Source organism: Gouania willdenowi, unplaced genomic scaffold (genome assembly GCF_900634775.1).
Source record: "Gouania willdenowi unplaced genomic scaffold, fGouWil2.1 scaffold_362_arrow_ctg1, whole genome shotgun sequence".
Classification (NCBI taxonomy): Eukaryota; Metazoa; Chordata; class Actinopteri; order Blenniiformes; family Gobiesocidae; genus Gouania; species Gouania willdenowi.
This window is the reverse complement of record NW_021145125.1, coordinates 16,960-34,268: the sequence shown is the minus strand read 5'-3', so window position 1 is coordinate 34,268 and position 17,309 is coordinate 16,960. Positions and strand designations below refer to the sequence as shown.

At 37.1% G+C, this 17,309-nt stretch overlaps 1 protein-coding gene and 1 pseudogene across 1 annotated transcript; one reads left to right on the top strand and one right to left on the bottom strand.

The window, feature by feature from the left end:
• The first annotated feature begins 723 nt into the window (after positions 1 to 723).
• Positions 724 to 1,991, top strand: LOC114459855 (G-protein coupled receptor 35-like). The gene is made up of 2 exons (XM_028442007.1): positions 724 to 754; positions 1,202 to 1,991. Exon 2 carries the CDS (start codon positions 1,236 to 1,238, stop codon positions 1,989 to 1,991), a length of 756 nt encoding a protein of 251 aa, XP_028297808.1. The 5' UTR covers positions 724 to 754; positions 1,202 to 1,235.
• A 1,663-nt stretch (positions 1,992 to 3,654) lies between these two features.
• LOC114459856 (peptidyl-prolyl cis-trans isomerase FKBP8 pseudogene) lies at positions 3,655 to 5,135 on the bottom strand (annotated as a pseudogene).
• Between the last annotated feature and the right edge of the window lie 12,174 nt (positions 5,136 to 17,309).

Sequence of the window (17,309 nt, the reverse complement as noted above, 5' to 3'; positions counted from 1 at the left end):
AAATAAAAAGATGTGATATGAAAAAACAAAGCAAGAAAATAATTACAACATCCAATCGCCCTGTGCGTGGATATTTATCTGCTTTTGGTTTGACGTTTTTTGGCGTATATAAACCAGAATGTACAGGAAAAAATACAGATGGTTTAGATAAACCGAATGGATATTATGAAAGTCAAGGGTACATTTCTCACTAGAAATGTCATTAAAACTAATCTAAAGCTACAGTCTATCTTGAAATAAAGCAATTTGCCACTAAAATATAGAGATTTCTGCCATTGTTTTTGATGAGTCAGCAGTGACGTGACCTGACTTCAGCCCGTCGATATTTGTGCATTTAATGCACGACAATACATCGTGCTGTTATTGCACAAAGACAACACTTTATTCATGCTCTAATAGCATGAAATAATAGATATACTGTTGTGGTGCTAATGCATGAACATCTGTGAGACTGGGTTGATTTAAAGCTGCAGGTTGTTCTGGCTGCACCAGGACACCAGCCGGTCTGTCTCCACCTGTAGGTGGACTCGTCTCCATCAGAGATGAGTCCATGATGGTCGTGTCGTCCACAAACTTCAGGAGTTTGATCACCTGGTGAGAGGAGGAGCAGATGTTGGTGAACAGGGAGAAGATCAGAGGAGAAAGACCACAGCCCTGAGGAGATCCAGTGCTGATGGTCCAGGAAGCAGAGATGGTTTTTCCCAGCTTCACGTGCTGCTTCCTGTCAGACAGGAAGTCTGTGATCCACCTGCAGGTGGAGTAGTTATGATCATAAACAGACTATTTATTATTAATGTAGGTTTTGTTTCAGATTTATTTGAATAAAAAGTTATTTCCTCCATGTTGAGCTACTTTTTTCCTCCACCTGGTTTTACTGGATCCCAAGCTGATGATATTTGAACCAAAAACATCTGGACCAAACATGTAACTTTCAACTCACAGCATATGAAAAGTAATCCTTGGTTACACATATTTAAATATACATTTCCATACAATACATCTGAACCAAATATTTACAGTATCTGAATCAAAGGGAAAATCAGATCCTTGTGATCAGGTGCAAATGAGGAAAATCATCAAAGAAAGAAGGATATTTTGTGTTGTTATGGTGACTGGCTTATTTGAGTTATATTTTATCAGAGAACAAAAGGTTTGAAATGTTTCCCTATCCTGACCCTCACAATGTGACGTCCAACTGCAGTGAAGGACCAGAGGAAAGTGGACATTGTGGGGACATGATAGCAGACATTACAGTCTGGACGACCTTCAGCGCTCTCTTCTCTGTGGTTGGATGTCCTGCTTGTGCTGCTGTTCTCTGGGAGTTGTTCAAAAGACACAAAAGAGGAAACTATGTCACCCCTAATGATGTCTTCATGCTCAACATCACCATCATGGACCTGCTCTTCTTGTTGTTCATCCCTCTTGGGTTGTTTAACTTCCTTTTCTGGCTTTTCCAGCCTGTCCAGATGTGGAGTGACTTTCTGTATGATTTAAACCTGACTGGACGACCTCTCCTCACGGCCTGCATGTGTTTTGACTCCTACCTGGCAGTGGTCCACCCAGTCTTTTATCACACCCACAGGAGTCCAACTGTTGGCATCCTCGTGGCTGCTGCATTGTGGGCCATCACTTTAGCTAAAGGAACCATTTCCACAGTCATAGATGAGCTGAGCCACAGTCCCTGGACCATGTTTATGTATGTCATAGCTCTCCCTGTCATCATCATCTGTAACTCCTCAGTACTGTGGACGCTGAGGAAGTCTGACAGTGGAAGGACGGGTCTCCACCCAATGAAGAAGAAGGCTCTGCAGATCATCACCAACAACATGATAGTGACCGTCGTTGTTTACCTTCCTCCTGTGATGGTTTACATCGTTGGTCCTTTGATCTTCAGTGAAGATAAAATGTATGATTGTTATTTAGCCATTCCTATTCTGGTCATGCTAACAGCTGGGAGTTCCATCATGTCTCTGCTATGGTGGGCAACATGAGAGGTTTCTGCTAAGGTAGGGGTTCTCATCTGGTCTCACCCTGGGACCCACATTTTACCATGGTCATTCAATTGTGACCCTTTTTTTTTTTTTAGAATTCAACCACAAATTAATTTTTTCTCAATTATCTGTTGAAAAGACTTGTATATAATCTTTTTAGAACATAAATCTCTATATTTTCCTGTGTAACATGCATTTCACAGCATGAAATGCAAAAGAAAATTTCTTTCAAAATAAAAGACAAGTCCAACATGAGAAATATTAAGCATTCATTTATTTTTGACCAGCTGTCCATGACCCACCCAGCATAGGTCTGCGACCAACTTTTGGGTCCCGACCCACCAGTTGAGAATCATTGTGCTAATGAATCTAACAGGAGATCAGACCTGTTCATAGAGTATATGCTTTCTATTAGGGATGGGCTATATTATCAAATGTTATATTGGTTTTTCCACAGATATTGAAAAATTACTGTATGTGCTGTTGTTTGACAACATAATAAAAATGAAAATGAAAAATACAATAAAATAATTTTTCAAAATATAAAATAAATAAATAAACAAATAATTGAATAATTAATAAGAAATATTCAAAACAAACATGACTTTTTCCATTACTAAAGAAGTTGGAAATTTAGTGTTGGACAATATCGGATATCAGCAAAAAGCTAATATTGAACTTTCTATAGAGTAGCACATTTTATAATAAATACAATGTTATTTAACAGAACAATCCACTCCTGTCCTCATATGTGTCCTTTAGCCATAACATAACATTATTGTAAGAATGGCCTCATGGGTAACCTTAAAAAGTAGTCCAAGGTTCCAAAAATGCAGTCAAGTGTATTTATTTACAGTGAAAAAAAGTGCATCAGTATTTCTGTTTTCACAACATTTCATATGAAAAGTGTGTGTTCACATTATTATGTCTAAGGTGGGCCCATAATAGAAATATAAGGTTTCATTAGCCAAGACAGAAATGAAGCTGTTAATAGGGGTTGGTCAGTGACAATTCATATAAGCAAATAGTATGGTATAGTGGCTTCTTTGATGGAAATATTTGTAGTGATTGATCATTTATTTTTTCCTTCAAAAGTCAGTTTTAGTGAAGTTATTGACATTTTCTTAGAAGTATTAATTTTAGATCAAAGCTCCACAAATGGCATTACACAGTGAAGGATCTGATAAAAGCACTTTGGTGTTTGGTTTGCTCACAGGTTCCAGTCAGTTTTGATTTCTGGTTATTGTTCACTGGTATTAAATGTTGTAAGAATTGTGTTACAATAAATATCATTTTAGACAATGTTGATATTTTTGTTTTCTTTCCACATTAATAAACACATTTGGATAATGTTCTTAAACAACTGATTATTTTCATTTTTCTTTATTGTACATTATATTAACTGTCATCAATGCCTTTAATTGTAAAACAATATATTTTCCCTTTGGTCTGTATTTTCATCATAAGTTTGGTCTTAAATTTTCTTAAGGTGGTATTAAAAAGTCATAAATATATATTCTTATATTCTTCTTACCTGTAGTCACCGTGTATTTATCATCATTATGCTTGTAACCTATGTGAATAGATGCTTGTAAAATAAAAATGTACACATTGTAAACATAGTTTTTTTAACATTTAAACTTTTATTAAACCTCATGTCGTGTCGTTACTACAGTTCTTCAATCACTTTCTAGCATAGATGGCCACAGACAGAGCGATGCCACCAATGGCTACTGCAGTGGCACCAAGCAGCCACTTCCAGCTCAAACCCCATGCTGACTTGGCCTGATGTTTGTGGGTGCTGGACGGGTCCTCCAACATCTTCTCACTGTGCTTCTTTATCATCGTGGAGACCTCATCGCGGATCGTGTTGCAGGTGTTCAGATCAATCTTCTCAGTGGGGGGCAGCAGCTTCAGGTCTGGAGCATCAGTAGCTTCCAGGAGCGTAATTTCAAACTCAATCGCTGACGAAACCTTGAAGAGCGCCTTCTCTCCCATTCCCATGAGTCGCACCGCTTCATCCACTACCCGGATCACTTCCCCGTTACCCACAGTGAACAACAACTCCGGGTCCTCGTTGACCAGCGTCCCATCCAACAGACGTGTTATTATATGAATCTTCACAATCTGTCCAGGTTGTGGCCTACTGTATCTTCCTCCTCCAGCCTGCAGCACCTTTTTCAGTAGCATACCACATCTAAAGATATCTAACCACTCATCAGCTGGTGGTTGGGGGTCAGTTTCTCTCCTCATGAACTGATCCATGTCAATCTTATTCCCTCTCTTCATGACTGATGCACTGTCACTGCTTTGGTAAACAACCTGAAACACAAGAAAACATATATATATATATATATATAGTACATTACCATTATTAGCTGGCAGCTTCTGAGCAGGGTTGGAGTCAGTTATAATTGTAATCATGTAATTGATAATTAATTACAAAGATGGTGTAGTTATAATTGTAATTGTAATTTTAAAAATCTGTTGCTGTCGTAATCTCATTAAATTCTAGTTGAGTTCAGATAATTTACTTTGTAATTGTAATTGCCTTTAAAATTCTATAAAGAAGTCAATTATTTGTTCTACACATATGTAGTTAAAATAATATTTAAATGTTTATATCAAGCTTTCACACATTTTACCATTTTAAAAGTGTATTTTACAGCTGACTTAAGACCGTTATCATATGAGATGCTAACAGAAAGCTAACACAAGAGAAAGGTTAACTTTTATTAGGTTATCTATTCCAGGTTCAGTATTTCTGAATAACTGTAAAGTAAATGATAACGTACTGTAAGTGTAATTGAATTTCTGAGGCTAAAAAAATAATTGTGATTTAATTGTAATTGGAAAAAATGCTGGTCACTGTAATCATAATGTACTTGTTGTTAGATTGTCCTCTGTGCTAAAAAATGGTAGCACCATGAGATTTACCGTTTAAGAGTAGCTTAGTATTAGTGTCTCATCTGTGGGAAGGATGTTAATTCTGGGACGTATTAGTCTTTCTTTGAATCAGGGGCTGTTCCAGATGTTTCCTATTCTCTCCTATCTGCAGCTTTGGGCTTTCACACTATGTCTGTGTTTTCTCTCCTGAGGAAGTATCTGCTCTGTGAGCTCTGGGTTTTTAGTTCTGCCTTTTGTTCTTTTTTTTGGAGTTCTACTTTTTGCTGTTCCTTTGATGTTCTCTGATGTAGAGTTCTTCCTCAGCATATCAACGGTTGTTCTAAACTCCTCAGTAGCCACAGTTACATGGTGTTTTTTTTAAATTCAGAATGAGTTATTCTGCATTAAATCATTCTGCTTCACAAAATGCACCACATTCACAAAATGCACCACAATTCACAAAATGCACCACACACCCATACCCAACCCTTGGGGGGCTGGATGGTGGGACTGGGGGTGGAGGGGGCCGCCACCTGTGTCACTATGTAGTGGCGTGGGGGCGGCACTCCCACCTCTAGTTACCATACTAATCCCTCCAATTTTAATCACACCTCAACATGCCACCCCCCGGAGGGTGTATCTTCACCTACACCCTCCGGCCTATTACACAAAAAAGAAAAAAAAAAAAAAAAAAAAATCATTCTGCTTCATGTTTACATGGTAATAGTAATTCCTGAACTGACGTTTACATGGAAAACCGGTTTATTTGGCTTTAGTTAATTCCACTTTAGGTCTGGGGGTTGGGAAGGCTCTGATTGGACAGGGGGCGAACATGACGTAGAAACACACAATCAACATTTTATTGTTGGCTGTAACCAGTGTTGTGCTAGTTACTGAAAAAAAAGTAACTCGTTACCGTTACTAGTTACTTCATTCACAAAGTAACTCAGTTACTATTTTGATTACTTACACCAAAAAGTAATGCGTTACTAGAAAAACTAACTTTATTTATTTTGAGTCATTTGTGTCCATACAGCTTCATATCAGTGCTGTAATAATATAATAATCCACTGTTGATCAACTGCTATAAAACAACCATAAATGAAGTGCATATAAAGCACAAAACAGCTGCTCCAAAATTAAAACAGTAATTTTTCTGCCTTAGCACAGCAATGTACAGTAAGCTGTGCATATTCCAGGTGCACATTCTGCTGTTGAAAATGCTTATAAAATAAATGTGGAAAAACTAATTCACAGCATGTTTTTCAGCTACACAATGCTAAACATATCAGGCTAATTAGCTACTGTTAGCAGTGACTCAGCAGTAGCAACAGGCTGCAAATTTACAACAACATACCGTGCAATAGTTTGGCTGACCTGTCCCTGGATAACAGTCACAGTTCGTTAAGATCCAGCCGCAGTGTTAGCTTAGCTTCACTGATGCATCTTTTGGAGACAGACAATCTCTCCTCCCAACTTTTACATTAGCTACCACCCCCAGTCCTCTGGACAGGTGGAACGGTCCAACCACACGATGGTAGGAATCTAAAGAAATATGTCTCTGCCAACCAAAAGGACTGGGATGTCAAACTTCTCCTGGTCCTAATGGCAATCAAGACAACGCTGAACAAATCAACCGGCGTCCCACCTTTTTTAAATGATGATGGGCAGGTAAATGACTCTACCCACACACCTGCTGTACCAACCAGGACAAGCTAACATTGCTACCACCTACACCACTCACCAATACATGATCGATCTTGGGAACCACCTCCAAGCTACGTTCACGTTTGCTCTAAAACACCTCAAAGAGAGCACTAAGGGCCATAAAGCCTACTACGACCAAAAAGCCTCACAGAAGGAACTACAGGTGGGAGACAGAGTCTAATATTACAGTTTTGCTCAAAAACGATCATCATGCAACCAAACTGGTGAAGAAATGTATTCCCAAATGGACCGGACCCCCAAATAAATATTCCCAGCACAAAGACCAAACAAAAGCTCAAATGGGTCCACCAAAACCAAATTAAGCTATACAGAACAACAAAACTATCAGACTAGCCGTCAATCGTGAGCTGAATAAACCCTACGAGCCGAGATATGGCATTCCTAATTAGCCAACCAGTCAATGCATTCAATAACATCTACCACCTCAAGGACATTGTAAACTAGAAACTAGGACTGGAATCTACTACAAAACCTCTATCCAACCTCTAATATACATGTGGTTTACACCAGACATGACCCTAGTCATTGTAATTATTCTCTGTCACATATATCTACCTTCTGCACCGCCGCTTTATGCCTTAGGCACACCAGGAAAGTACAAGACCAAATCAATCGATCACATATTCAAACACAACCAACCCAGATCCGAGGGTGCACTTTGCTATAATAGGGGAAACCCCAATTACATCACAGAGAAAATAACAATATATATTGAATATTGCCATTCTGGTTTTATACATCAAAGCATCATCTCAAGGCAAGGGCAAAATAATGAGATGTATATCGTATATCATCATATAGCTTGAAAATATTCAGACATTTAGAAAAGGCCATATTGCCCCGCCCATTTGACGCAAAAAATATGTCGACGTAAATGTTTTGTATTGATGCGTCGTCCCAAACATATATGTTGTCCCACACCAGTCCAGAATTGATATAATGCACCAGAAATCTAGCACCTAATCAGCCAAATGCTTAGAACGAAGAAGATCTTATAACCAATAATGGAGTTTGCACCAGCAGTGGGAGGAGCTTGAGTCGTTCCAAAGATCTTTACAATATCAGCTCATTTACACAAGATTATGACTTAATATGTAAAGACATTTAGATTAAAACAAGCAGTATTTACTCACTGGATTGTGGAAAATCACTAAATTAGTCATTAAAGTTGACATTATTATTAGAAACTCACCTTGGTCTCAAACGTTGCTCACTGATGACAACCGTTGGTCTACGTTAACTGATATTTTTAAAGCTACTTTAGTCGTTTCTGACGGTGCAGGAGGAGATTCTGTAGAATGATGTAGATTCTGCAGCTTTGATCTTCACCTGAGTTGCGATGACAACCTGTCAACATTGAGCTTCCATTTTAGCCAGAGTTGCCATGACAACCTGTCAACATTGAGCTTCCATTTTAGCCTGAGTTGCCATGACAACCTGTCAACATTGATCTGATCGAAGTTGCCTTTTGTGATTAAATGTATGTCATATTATCATGGGAAGATCAAATATATTAAATTAAATAATGCAAACACACATTTTACTCCTCATAGTGGATATACTGTATGTATAGACTGTTACATCAGGCATAATTACTACCAATGAGAGAGCGTCTTATACAACAATAGAAAACTAATGAACATTTTATTCACCAGGGGGCGCTGTTGGCCAAAAACTTACATATAAGTCGCTTCATTGTATAAGTCACAGAGGTGTAAAAAGTACTGATATATCCTCAAGTACAGGTACAAGTAAATCATACATAAAATACTCAAGTACAAGTAAAAAGTAGCTTAATTAAATAGTATTTAAAGTTAAAGTTACTAGTTACTTTCACCCCCACAGTTATTGTTGGTTCTCTTACATACAGTAAACATATCATGTAGAAACCATAAAAAGGAAAAAATTATGTCTTTCACAATTGAAATCTAATTTATTTTCCACAAAGGCATCTGTATTAAATAAAAGGTTTGTCAAAATGTAAATTTAAAAAAAATAAAATAAAATAACAAATTAATTCAATTCACAATAAAAAAAATAAAAAAATGTATCAGGCTCCAAGTATAAATACATTTATAAACTCTAAAACTGAGAAAATAACTGGCATTCAATGCTGTTTTGGCGCTAATCTGATTAGTTGGCTATGATCTAATGCATTACGTTTAATCTGATTAGTTGGCTATGATCTAATGCATTACGTTTAATCTGATTGGTGGGCTATGGTCTAATGCATTACGTTTAATCTGATTGGTGGGCTATGATCTAATGCATTACATTTAATCTGATTGGTGGGCTATGATCTAATGCATTACATTTAATCTGATTGGTGGGCTATGATCTAATGCATTACATTTAATCTGATTTATTGGCTATGATCAAATGCATGACGTCTAATCTGATTGGTGGGCTATGATCTAATGCATTACGTTTAATCTGATTGGTCGGCTATGATGTGATGCATTACGTTTAATCTGATTTGTCGGCTATGATCTAATGCATTACGTTTAATCTGATTGGTGGGCTATGATCTAATGCATTACGTTTAATCTGATTGGTCGGCTATGATGTGATGCATTACGTTTAATCTGATTGGTGGGCTATGATCTAATGCATTACATTTAATCTGATTGGTCGGCTATGATCTAATGCATTACGTTTAATCTGATTGGTGGGCTATGATCTAATGCATTACATTTAATCTGATTGGTGGGCTATGATGTGATGCATTACGTTTAATCTGATTGGTGGGCTATGATCTAATGCATTACGATTGGTGGACTATGATCTAATGCATTACGTTTAATCTGATTGGTCGGCTATGATGTGATGCATTTGTTGTTGTCTGGTCATTTCATTTTTTGTAGTTTCACAATGTCTGTTGATCATTTTAAAACAGAAAATAATTCACTCAGTAGCGGTTGGTGTAGAAATGTTTTAAAACGTACTTGTACAAATAAAATTAGTGATTTAGAAATATACTAAAGTACGAGTACCCATCAAAGCAACTCAATTACAGTAATGTGAGTACTTGTAATCCATTACTTTCAGCTGTGATTAGTCACATACCAATATTTTTAAATGAAAAAGGTGTGACATATTACAGAATTTACGGTATTTCAGTCAAACAAATATTCACTGCTCATAAAGCTTCGCTAGCTCTGAGTCTGTGATAAATATCTATAAAACTTTTCCTCTTTGTTCCATAAACACCCTAGAGCAGATTAGACAGTTTGTGATGCACTTTTTTACGTTTACATGTGTGCATTAAAGCATGTTAGTGGATTATCCCCCGCTAAACTAGTAGATTAAGGCATGATTAGCAGATAACAGATGAGGATATGCTAACGTTACTGGATAAACATAGCAACACAGCGTTAATAACAAGGTTCAGTTTTAATAATGCCATTATTATACAATTATAGAATATACTTTTAAACATGATTTATTTTGCTGTAGTAAATTAAATGAATGAATTAGATATAATTTTAGGACATAAAGACCCTATGCTCTGAATCTAGATAATTGTATCCTGGATTAATCTCCATTAAAGGGCGTCAACTAACCAAACATTCCCTGTCAGAGAGAAGCTGTCCTATGAAGGTCGATAACAACACGCTAATTGAAGCCAAGTGTTTTCAGCCTGGGTACATGCGTGTTCACATGAAAGGGGTGGAGCTAGCAAAGTCTGACCAATCACTACAATGGAGAAAACTGGCAGAGTGAGTTTCTTCACAAAGGTGATGACACGTGACGATAAAAAAAAAACGTGTGTGCTGTTGTAATGAAGGGAAACTGATCACTGTCCGTTATCAAAGCAGGCTGACTTGATAAGTGATAAAACCATTCATGTTGTGGGTTAAAACTACTAATAAATGGTTAATAATATGATGAACTGTATTAACACATCTATAGTAACAGGTTATGTACCACAGACCTTTAAAACCACTGTAATCAAACCTCTCCATAAAAATGACTTGTCCAATTATAGACCAATATCTAATCTCCCTTTAGTTTCCAAAATGTTTGAAAAAGTCATCACAGGTCAACTATGTGATCACCTACTTAGGAACAATTTATACAGAGCTTTCAGTCTGGCTTTAGAGCCAATCACAGCACAGAGACTGTCTTAGTAAAAGTAACCAATGATCTTCTCTTAACCTCAGACAGAAAGTTGATCTCAGTTCTGGTTCTCTTAGATCATATCTGTCAAGTTTTGGATTTGAAAATAAGGGAAATTTTCTGGCGCCCACTACGAGCCGTCCCACCCTCCCAACTAAGCTCCAGTATTCCTTATATTTTAATATAGATGTACAATAAATCTAAAATACCCACTTGTCAACTACTTACTAAATACAATGATGTGATTATAATCTGGTAGGTCGACCTTTATTAACATTTACATGTTTTGAACATTCCTACTAGGGCTGGTGATATGGACCAACACTCAATATATTTTATCTAAATGATGATATATGATATAAATCTAGATAATTTTATCAAATAAAGTCTGATCGGAAAGAAAATTGAGAAGTAAAAGCAGCGACTCTTAAAACTAGTATTTTGATACATAATAAGCTATTTTATATATATATAATGATATATGAAATATTATAGTTTTCTATATCGCCAAAATAGAAAACTCGATACATCTTGAATCTCGATATATCGCCCAGCCCTAATTCCTTTTTTTTTTTAATATTGAATTGACTTGTATTGAGAATTTCCTTTGTTTTTTCACCATGACCATGAATTAATATTATTGAACAATACGGTAACAACGTTTCTTGCTCATTTCAGAGTTGTTGACATAGATTTGGAGCCAATGCTTCATCTGTAGCTCAGCTCGGCTTCATCGCAGAACAAATACAGTAAGATTAATTAATTCTATACAAACATCAACAGGGACAATATAATCTGTTGGTCCATCCTGAAATATCATTGTACACTATTTACTTGAATTTACATTTGTTTATTAATAAATGACACTATTACTAAGAACTGGTATTATTTTAAATCTTTAATGCAGGAAAAAAGGAGGAAGATGTTAACACAGATTTTCTTCCATAGAGCAGTCATGGAACAGAACCAGGACCACGTCCATGGTCCATAACCTCCAGCTCATGATGAATTCCACAGCAGTGGTTGGACTGGTGTTGATTCCCAGCCCTAATTCCTAAATTGTAAAACAGCCAAAATAAAAACATAAATGTGTATATGAAGCACGTGTTTATTTAATATACTTACAGTTTATATACAAGTCAACACGTTGCATATTTATTATTAATTTCACATTGCTTGTCTTTAAGTTACACATTAACATTTTATTTTCATTAGATATTTTCTTATATTTTCTCATACTCACTCATGTGGTTCTCTGGTATTCACTAATGACTTATTGAACACATTTATTACAGACTTTTATTTACACTTTTTTTAAAGCAGTGTAAATTTGTGGAGCTTGTGATTGGCTGATTTTTCATGGTGACTTACGTGGTTCCTTCCGCTGTGGTAGATGCTAAAAGTTACTAGTCTAACAGAACGTGTAACTGTGTCCCATCCTGCTGTTCTTTAGGAAGTTAAACTCTGTGTCACATTTTACAACGTATTTACACCAGTTCTTAGGTTTTTTCGCCGGAACGTCTTCATTCATTCATCTCTTTTCTGAGTTGTTTCTGGGTTTGTTGCTGCTGTCGGCACTAATCTCACGAGAGCTGCTGCCCAGGCTAATTCAGGTGGCAGTTCTCGCAAGGCGAGTGACGCCGTTCAGTTTAGAGAGGCATCTTTTAATTATTATTACATTACATTATTACATTACATTATTACGTTACATTATTACATTACATTATTACATTATATTATTACATTAAAATAAAATAACTAGTTTAAAGAGATGGGGTGTTAGGGTTAGTTAACTAACTAAATGAATAGTTAGTGTGGCTCTGGTGCTCAGTTAAAGCTTCCAGGAAGGCAGAGACAGGTCAGAGGTCAGGATCTGAGAGCTTTTCAGATCCTAAAAGGTGCTGCTGCACAATCACACAATGGTTAGGTGTGGGTTAGTGAGCTTTTAGCCATGCTAGCTCAATGTTATCTGTAGCCCATTCACACGTGAGTGGGAGAATATGAGGCTGAAAGAAAAGCAGGAAGTATTAATTCGATTCTCCTTTCCTGGAGCAAGGAGAAGCATAGCTGGAGTTGCAGTGATTCTCAAACTGTGGTACGTCTACTACCAGTGGTACGCTGATACCTGGTGAGAAGCAACAATTTGAGAACCACTGTTTACAAGAACATGCAAGTCAGACGGAGAAGTGTGGAGCGTGACTACTTGTCTTCTCAAGATGAATACATACAATTGGGAGACATGGAGATGTGAAGAAGCCAAACAAGTTTAACCAAATAAAAAAATAATGTTATTTATTTATTTAAATTGTTTGTTTTATTTTTTGTTTTAGAAATCTTATCTATCCTTTATTTATTCTGAATAATGTTAACACTCCACACCTAATAACATAACCTAATTATTTTATAGAGCTGAATTTGTCAGTTCATTTATTTCATTATTTTCCCCATAATCGTTATTTGAGATGTAATTTACTTAATTTTGAAGCTACATTGGTGGCAAAAGTGTCTCCTATTCTGTGTCTGAACCAGAGTTAAGCAAGATTATTGGCCCTTTAATGTTAGACAGAATTAAAGTTAAGTTGAGTCGAACAATCATATTGTCTTTTGCTCTCTGTGTTTATCCCATTCGCGGGGGTGATGAGCCATAGCACGGTTTGGAGAGCTTCCTTAAATGCTCGGAAGTTACTTAACTTTAAACTATCTCATTTATATCTATCAATTATTAAGAATTTCAGAAGGACCCTCTTTAAATCTCAGGCGACCCAGATTGGGCCACCAACCCATTGTTGAGAACAGTTAATTTTACCCTTAAAAATGTCTAAACCCAGTGAAAGTGTTTTATGGCGGAAGAAAATGGTTGGAGGGTTTTGAGGTAAATAATTTTCCTATGATAAAATATAAATCAAAAATCAGAGGGACGTTGGCCCCTCCCTTCCCTCATTTGGATTCTTAAAACCATATGATAAATATCATTGGAAAATCATGTATCTGATCATTTTGGATGTGTCTTCGTTTTCCTCTCTCTTGTGTCCGCCTGCCTTTGTGCCCTCCAGCCTCTTCGACCTCCTCCTCCTCCTCAGCCATAAAGGTCAAAGCTAGGGTCAACTGTACGCTCCTTTTGGAAATTTGAAGATCTGTCCCCACTTTCGCAGTTGGATTGGAAGTCGCTGTAGTCTCTGGAATAGATATTATGTTAGAACATCCACAATATGTCATATTGTCACGTGTCTATTTCAATTTATTTCCCCAGTTATAGTTAAGGACATTACTTCCCTTTAATTCTCATCCTTCATCAAAAGAAGCAGTGACCCGGCATGACGGCTGCAGGAGGCAGGATCGGAGTTGAAGAGGCTTGTGTTTGGAAACACTCAGAAACAGAAAGAAGAGGAAAACATTAAGACTTAGATGAATCATTTAAAATATCCCTTTTCTTTTGTTGGATTTGATTCGGCTCCTTCGAATATACAGCCAGCGACCTGTATATTGAAAAAAACCAAAACACAATAACAACAACGAAGACATAGACAAGTGCACACAACAACGAGTATACACATACAACAACAAAAACATGGGCACTGAACATGAACAGTAAGGTCAGTCCAGGTCAAAGCAAGTCATTCCACTGAATGTGGTATTATATATATTAAAAACATTGTTTAGTGTTTTTAAACACCCAGAAAAGTAACCTTTAAAACCTGGTAAACCATTTAGAAGGCCCAAAGCCAAAAATCATAAGTCCTTTAACAAGCAGCAGTGAAATCTGAACACCCCACTACATAATTAGCAAAAACAGGGAGAAGATCTAGTGCATCACAACCCAGGAGGAAAGGAAGGTGAAACAGAGGAACATGTGTAGTCAAACAGCCATTCATCGATCAATCACTCAATGACACACATTCGCACTCAACGTGGTTCTCTCAGGCCTACGTAATGTGTCATCATTGAGTCATTCATGCAACGCACAAGTTCATGCCTCAATTTTCACATCCATGCATTGACAAGGTTTCGCTGCACAGTGTCTAAGTAGAATACAGGCCTCATCTAACCCACCAGCGGCGATAGCCAGTCCACCTCCTTTCTCGGGGTCAATGAGCTCTTATTGCCATCCGATGCTTGGCAACCTTTTAGCGGTGATCAATCGCTTATCACTGGCCAGCGATTCAGAACCCTGTCCGTATTAAATAAAGACACAACACAACCTGCTACAACAGACAGTAAAATAACAGTCCAGGAGCCCGCTTCAACCGTATAGAATGGGAGCCCTCAGAACGCCGTCCGGAAACACAAACACAAACACTGCTCAACTAGAATCGTATAAATACAAATTAGGAGCCCAGCGCAAACCGTTCTTTTTTCTAGACTCAGAAAGTCAAAAAAAAAAACAGGCGCACACTCAACCTCACCTTTTTAGAAAAAAAGGCTGGGAGTACCCGGAGCGCTGTCCAGAAACAAACACAAACACTGCTCAACTAGAATTGTATAAATGCAACCCAGGAGCCAATCTCAAAACCTGACTTTTTTTTAGACTCAGAAAGTCAAAAAAAAAAAACCAGAAGTACACTCAACCTCACCTTTTTAGAACAAAAGGCTGTGAGTACTGGGAAACAAACACAAACACTACTCAACTAGAAAGTAAATTACCATCTTGGAGCCTAGAGGGTTTGCCACATCTAAACGGGACCGCTCTCAAATCCGCTTCCACTGGATTCCTACCTAATTAGAATTCGGGAGCGATTCTGTACGTTGATGACAAGGGCAGCCTCTAACAACCCTCACTCTAAGGGAACGTACAATATTAATATCATAGACTGGAAAATTTGTTCAGAACGATATTCAGTTACCAAGCATGTATCAGATCAGGTGGACCGCTATCCGCTGGCAAGACAGTATGACGCATCATCTGATGTTGATTATAGAAACTAAAATGTAGATGGAGGCAGATTTACAGACTACACTTTAGATGTATCTGTGGTGTTTTGTCATTTTCAATTTGAGTTTTTTAATAACTTTTCAACTTTTTAATTAATTTTTAATGAAAATGTAACGTTTCACTGGTCAGCAGTTCTTAAACCCATTTCAACTTTTAAAATGTTCAGCTTTTTTGTTCATTTTTAGTGAATACCTTCAACTTTTCTGTATCTTTAACTGTTTTTGACTCACAGCCCTTCAATGAGTTCCATTTTTAGCTTTTGACCAACTTCTAGAGTAGAGGGACAGCTTTACCTTCAACTCTTTGTCATAACTTCTAAAATATTAAACCTACAGTCCTAATGTTTTTAAAAGTAGTACTTCTATCTGTCTAGCTGCTCACAATAGCACATTTGAATTTATTATTGTTATAAGTTCTATCACTGCCAATGACATAACCATAATTGTTGCTTCTCATTTCAAGTCTTTCATTCCTGTATATCCAGAAACACACAATGCAAGGAGCATTTATAAAAGGATCTATTACTGTATTACCATGCTACCATTTAAACTGTCTCTGACAGGTCTTCATTTATTTATTTATTTATTTTACCTTGTCTGCACATGTTGTCAAAAGTCAACACTACAAGAAGTACAATCTTTTTAAGACAGCAATGCATGGTTTGTTATTACAATGATATAAATGTTTTTATTTCATTGACAGGTCTTCAGGCCCTGAAGTTGTCCTTATAGCTCTAAACACTGAGGACTACCAGGGCCCAGGAACCTGTCTGCAAAGGAAATCTTTATTAACAGTATTTCAAAGAAAATATTGAAATATTTCATTGATGTATCACTTCTACATTTATTTCCATTGGGTCAATTATATACTTGGTACATTTGAAATTGCATCTTTGATCAGGAAAAATCCAGCATCAATACTCACTTTGCAATTGTACACCCTGTGATTTAAGAAGACCATGGATCATCCTAATCCCTGCTCTGGGACACACTGTGTGTCTGAGCTCTAATCTGTCCGTTTGTGTGAGCTGAACACAGGTCTGCCCATAGCAGGGGCTAACTTTGGCTGTGGCTGCTAATTAGGGCTGAATGCCTAATATGTGAATCAGAGTCATGATGTAGCTTTTGTCCCTCTTAAAACTTGTGTACAAAGCTGACCGACAACATGACGGCATCGTATTTTACACTTACCTCCTCAAGATTGCACCACACAGCTTCGTCCATGTCTGCATTTGTCAGCGCAGATATTTCTCCAAGACTTTCCATGACATCTTCCACCAACCTTAAAATATAGTCCGTTGGAGAATTTTCCTCCACATACCGAGATATTGCAAATAACTGTCGTTGAACGCCTCTTCTCAATTCATCCACGTCTCCCATTTTTAACTTTCCCTCCAAGAGAAGAGGAATCATGTGATCAGGTATCGACTAGTCAGCCTGGGCAGAATGACCATTGAATTGACCTTTGCTTTTACCGACAGCTTGAGTCATGAAGTAAAAGCAATGTCAAAACACAAACGGAAAAGACAAAGACAAAACAGAAAAAGCACAAAATGGAAAACAAATATATTACTTTTGTATATTTTTTTCATTTTTGATTCTCATTATATTTCCACATTTTTATTATTGATTGTTTTTATATTTCCAAATTTGTAA

Coding starts and splice junctions, on each gene's coding strand:
- LOC114459855 (XM_028442007.1), top strand. CDS start 1,236: ATGATAGCAGACATTACAGTCTGGACGACCTTCAGCGCTCTCTTCTCT.